Raw genomic sequence first — 5832 nt, forward strand, 5'->3', positions numbered from 1 at the left:
AGAGATGGAATCTCACTATGTTGCCCAGGCTGGTCTCGAACTCCTGGATTCAAGCAATCCTCCCACTTTGGTCTCCTAAAGTGCTGGGATTACGGGCATGAGCCAACATGCCCAGCCTTCAGGTTTTTTAATTGACAAATAATATTCCATAATGTATATATACCACATTTTCTTTATCAGTCATGCACTGATGGACACAAACTTGATTCCATATCTTTGCTATTGTGAATAGTGCTGCAATAAGCATATGGGTGCAACTATCCCTTGATATACTAATTTCCTTTCCTTTGGATAAATACTCAGTAGTGAGATTAGTACATACAGTAATATAGTTTTGTTTTGTTTTGAGGCGGAGTCTTGCTCTGTCACCAGGCTGGGGTGCAATAGCACAATCTCAGTTCACTGCAACCTCTGCCTCCCGGGTTCAAGTCATTCTCCTGCCTCAGTCTCCTGAGTAGCTGGGACTACAGGCATGTGCCACCATGCCCAGCTAATTTTTGTATTTTTAGTAGAGATGGGGTTTCACCATGTTAGCCAAGATAGTCTTGATCTCCTGACCTCATGATCCGTCTGTCTCAGCCTCCTTAAGTGCTGGGATTACAGGTGTGAGCCACCGCACCCAGCCTACTTTTAGTTTTTTTGAGAAATCTGTATACTGTTTTCCATAATGGCTGTACTAATTTACATTCCCACCAACAGTATGTAAGTTTCCTCTTCTCTGCATCCTGACCAATAACTGTTTATTTTTTTTAATCTTTTTCATAGTAGCCATTCCAACTGGGGTGAGACGATATCTCATACTAATTTTGATTTGCATTTTTTTCTAGTTAAACAATTTTACTGCTTGGGTACATAGACAAATTTTTGTGACCAGGACAGAGGCCGTAGATGATTCATATTTCCAATGGGGAGTGGGGACTTGCTTGGTCTTTTAAAATCGAGCCAAATACTGAATCCAGCTCTCTATCAGAACCACACAAAATTTAGCATCCTTATCCTTTCTGTTCCTCTCAAGATGTTTTTCAATGGCAGCTGCTTTCTTAATTAAATGGTAGAGATCTTCAGGGAGACCAGGAGCAAGTCCCTCAGACTTAAGAATTCTTAAGATTTTATTGCCTGTCACAAAACATACTTGTGCAACACCATGTGAATCTCTCAGGATCACACCAATTTGTGGAGGAGTCAGGCCCTTCTTGGCCAGTCTATAAATCTGCTCCTTCCTGTCATCAGATGTAAACTTCAGCCAAGTGGGGACACTGCAGTGATAGGACAAAGCCAAATGGGACAGGCCCTTCTCGGGAGCATGCATGCAACCCATGATGGCAGTGGTCAGGCAGCAAAAGTTAATTTGCATTTCTATGATGGTTAGTGATACTGAACATTTTTTCATACACCTGCTGGCCTTTGTATGTCTTCTTCTGAGAAATGTCTGTTCAGATCCTTTGCCCACTTTTATAAATGGAATTGTTATTGCTGTTGAGTTGTTTGAGTTCTATGTATATTCTGGATATTAATCCCTAGTTGGATGGTTTGCAAATATTTTCTATCATTGAACAAGTAGTCTCTTCATTCTGTTGTTTCCTTTGCTGTGCAGAAACTTTTTAGTTTAATTTAGTCCCATTTGTCTATTTTTGGTTTTGTTGCCTGTGCTTTTGAGATCTTAGTTATAAAGTGTTTACTAGACCAATATCCTAGAGTGCTTCCCATATGTTTTCTTCTAGTAGTTATAAGTTTGGGGTAAATTTAAAACTTAAAAGTATTTTGAGTTGATTTTTTTGCATATGGTGAGAGATAGGGGTCTAGTTTCATTCTTCTGCATATGGATATCCAGTTTTCCCAACAACATTTTTAAAAGAGGGTTTCCTTTCCCAAATGTATGTGCATGGTACATTTGTTGAAAATCAACTGGCTATACATTAATTTATTTCTGGGTTCTCTATTTTGTTACCTTGGTCTGTGCGTGGTTTTATAGAAATACACGCTGTTTTGGTTATTACAGCCTTGCAATATATTTTACAGTCAGGCAGTGTGATGCTTCTAGCTTTGTTCTTTTGGCTTAGGATTGCTTTGACCATTTAGACTTTTTGTTCCATACACATTTTAGGATTGCTTTTTCTGTCTTTTTTGTTTTAGTAGCACATATCCTCCAGTGGTTTCCTAAGAAAAGTTATGTGGCGGTAAGAGGTACATTTTTTATCCTTGTATCTAAAAATATCTTTATTTATCCCTCATATTTGGCTGATAATATAGCTTAGTATAAGAGTTCTAGATTGAAAATGTATTTTCTCTCAGAATTTGAAAGCCTTGCTTCATTGTCTTCTAGCCACCAATGTTACTATTGACAAATATGCTATTCCTATCACCTGCTCTTTCATAAGTAACCTGTTGCTTTTTCCCTGCCCCCTCCTCACCTCCTACCACCAAGATTTTTTATTTTCTCTTTATCTCCTGTGTTAAAAAATTTCATGATGATGTACCATGTTTTTGCTTTGTTTTCTTTCATTATGCTGGACACTCAGCAGGTTCTGTCACTCTTGAAACTCATAGTTTCTTTGATAATTTCCTTCCCTCTATTTCTTCTGTATTTCTAGAACTCCTGTTAATCTAATGATTGACCTTATGAATTCATCCTCTAATTATCTTTTCTCTGTTATTTTTCCATTTGTATTTCTCTTCTACTTTCTGGGAGATTTCTTGAACTTTATATATTAAGCCTTCTATAAATTACAGCTAGTGCTCGACTAACGACCACGATTGGTTCCGACAGACCAGTCATAACACGATTTGGTCATAAGTTGAGTAGGCTATATGTACAGTACTGTGAAATGATGTTATAAAAATCTTTAAGTCATATTTTATCATAATTTTCTTTTATTGTTATATATCATAATTTTTTGTTCATTTTATGCCATTTGTATCATCTCTACACCATTTTGTTTCTTATTTTTACATTTGTCAGGTTTAAGTAAAACACTGCATTACCAGTACAACTGGTTTAATATTTGCAAAACATACAAAATAACAAAATACAGGTGTAAAAAATACCATAGGAAACATTTTCCCAATTGCAAAACATATCAAAATATAGAAACAAGTATGAAACATTTTATTGGCCCGCTGGTGCTTGGCTGCGGATCGTTGATGTTGTCGTCTGAGGCAGCAGTTGGGGTTACCAGAGTTAGTTTTTTCATAAACACGGTGAGCTGTGTCTGAATTGTATGTTTCTTTTTTTCTTCATAAATTTCATGATGCGGACGAAACACATCGTGCGCCATCCGTTCAATCCTTGCAAATCGTTCGATGTTTGGGTCCACTGCTTCGAAATGTATAAGAAGTTTATTGGGAAGGGTTTGATGAAAAAATATCCAAGACACAAAACACAAATTGCTGTACCGAGTCTGGGATAACAGTTGAAATAGTGCACGCGGAGATGGTAGTGCTGCCAGAAGCTGGTCCACACTGTCGTACGCCCAGCTGGGCAACGTTTGCGCTGCCAGATGCGGAGCAGTCGTGGCTAGCGATTGTGGTCATAAAGTCGAATTGTCGTAAGTTGCATAGGTCGTAAGTCGATCAATACCTGTATTTTTCTATTATTATTAAGAGCAGGTCTTGCTCTATTGCCCAGGCTAGAGTCCGATGGCATCATCATAGCTCACTGCAGGCTCCATCTCCTGGGCTTGAGCAACTCTCCTGCCTCAGCTTTCTGAGTAGCTGGGACCACAGGCATGAGTCACCACACCTGGCTCATTTTTCTTTCAAAAAATATTTTTAGTAGAGAAGAGGTCTAGCTATATTGCCCAGGTTGGTCTTGAACTCCTGGCTTTAAGTAATCCTTCTGCCTTGGCCTCTCAAAGTGCTGGGATTACAGGCATCAGACACCATGTTGGGCCAATTTTTCTATTATAGTTTTAATTTCCCAGAGCTGTTACTTAATCTGTTTCTTTTTTCTTCCTTTCTTTTTTTCTTTTTTTTGAGATGGGAGTTTCACTCTTGTTGCCCAGAATGGAGTGTAATGGCATGATATTGGCTCCCTGCAACCTCTGCCTCCTGGGTTCAAGCAATTCTCCTGCCTCAGCCTCCCAAGCAGCTGGAATTACAGGCATGCACCACCACACCCAGGTAATCTTTGTATTTTTAGTAGAAATGGGGTTTCTCCAGGTTGGTCAAGCTGGTCTTGAACTCTTGACCTCAGGTGATCTGCCCGCCTCAGCCTCCCAAAATGCTGGAATTATAGGTATGAGCCACTGCACCCAGCCTTATTCTATTTCTTTTTGGAGCATTTTATCTTTGCTTTATGGATGCAGTATTTTCTACTATCTCTCATAGACTGCTTATTGTTTTTTTAAAAATATTCTTCTGTTCTCTTCAGTTTCTGTTCCCTTTGAATTTCTTTTCTCTTTTCTATTTCTATTTGATGCTGTCTTTTTTGATGAAGGTTCATATTAAATAACTGGTGACCCTTTGTTGTCCCTTCATATTTTTTTTTTTTTTCTTTTGGGACGGAGTTTCGCTCGTTACCCAGGCTGGAGTACAATGGCATGATCTCGGCTCACCGCAACCTCCGCCTCCTGGGTTCAGGCAATTCTCCTGCCTCAGCCTCCTGAGTGGCTGGGATTACAGGCACGCGCCACCATGCCCAGCTAATTTTTTTGTATTTTTAGTAGAGACAGGGTTTCACCGTGTTGACCAGGATGGTCTTGATCTCTTGACCTCGTGATCCACCCGCCTCGGCCTCCCAAAGTGCTGGGATTACAGGCTTGAGCCACTGCGCCCAGCCTTGTCCCTTCATATTTAAGAGTGAGTCACTAACTATTTGGAAGCTCTGTGTTAATAGGAAGTTTATCAAGTTGTGGGTTTCACTGTAGGATGATAAAGTGGGTACCTAGGTGTTTTGTTGGGAGACCTCAAATATCAGTATGTATAGATCTTTCCTCTGGAGTTAATTAATTAACATTAATTCTCTGATATCTTGCCTGGAGAATATAAGCCTTGCTGTCAGCATTTTTGGAGCAAAATTCAGCAGGAGGACTGAGTGCGTCTCACCATTCAGCATGTAGACAGTTCAACTAATCTCTGTTTTCAGTCTGATATCCTCCTACCTTAGCCTCCCTGCTATTATCTTTAGCTGTGCCTGGTATCTCAGTGTCTGGAGCTTCTCTACTTCAATTTTGTCCCAGAGGGTGCCAGGGAGATGAAAGAGTACTTGTCTAAGTGAGAAGGAGGGAGAAAAGGACATGGCAGTTTACCTTCCTATAAAGGCTTTTAGCAAAACCCTCTCTTTTCTGCCTCTCACATCACCTCTGCTTCTATAGCATCTGCTCTGTCCTAGTCCTGACATTCTAGTATTCTGCAATATGAATCTGTTTGTCTCATCAGTATATCCCTCAGCAAACATTTAGAATTGTTTTCTCAGCTCAACCATGGCTTTCTAGCTTCCAAAAATGTGTTGATATCCTGAATTTACTATTGTCTTTTTTTATTCTTTGTCTGTAGGCTGGTAACCCTAAAAATATTAACTCACTGTTACTATAGTGATTTGGGGGAGTGAACAGGGATAAACATATGTGTTTAATCTGTCCTAGCATAAACAGAAGTGCAAGATGACTGTCAAGATGCCCACTCTTTGCTCCTATTAAAAAAAAGTAAGATCCAGCCAGGCACGGTGGCTCATGCCTGTAATCCCAGCACGTTGGGAAGCTGAGACAGGCGGATCACCTGAGGTCGGGAGTTTGAGACCAGCCTGATCAACATGGGAAAACCTCATCTCTACTAGAAATACAAAATTAGCCAGGCCTAATTTTATAGGCGCATCCATATAATCCCAGCTACTCA

At 39.9% G+C, this 5832-nt stretch overlaps 1 protein-coding gene and 1 long non-coding RNA gene across 3 annotated transcripts in view; both read right to left on the bottom strand.

Moving 5' to 3' along the window:
* LOC119466682 overlaps nt 1–5832 on the bottom strand; it is an 86769-nt gene that overhangs the window by 67115 nt on the left and 13822 nt on the right. Inside the window, exon 4 of one of the 2 annotated variants that reach the window (XR_001820495.2) lies at nt 705–718. The exons of the other annotated variant lie outside the window; for it this stretch is intronic. This is a non-coding gene — a long non-coding RNA (uncharacterized LOC119466682). Of the gene's footprint in view, nt 1–704; nt 719–5832 lie in introns of those variants that run through there. 2 annotated transcript variants of the gene reach the window in all.
* LOC108292911 (40S ribosomal protein S13-like) lies at nt 861–1318 on the bottom strand. Its single transcript, XM_017514058.2, has one exon. The coding sequence runs from the start codon at nt 1316–1318 to the stop codon at nt 932–934; it is 387 nt and encodes a 128-aa protein (XP_017369547.2). The 3' UTR covers nt 861–931.

The sequence above is a fragment of the Cebus imitator genome, unplaced genomic scaffold (assembly GCF_001604975.1).
Source record: "Cebus imitator isolate Cc_AM_T3 unplaced genomic scaffold, Cebus_imitator-1.0 Scaffold18, whole genome shotgun sequence".
Classification (NCBI taxonomy): domain Eukaryota; kingdom Metazoa; phylum Chordata; class Mammalia; order Primates; family Cebidae; genus Cebus; species Cebus imitator.

What these genes read in the sequence shown, in the direction of transcription:
- LOC108292911 (XM_017514058.2), bottom strand. Translation starts at nt 1,318, where the DNA reads ATGGGTTGCATGCATGCTCCCGAGAAGGGCCTGTCCCATTTGGCTTTG.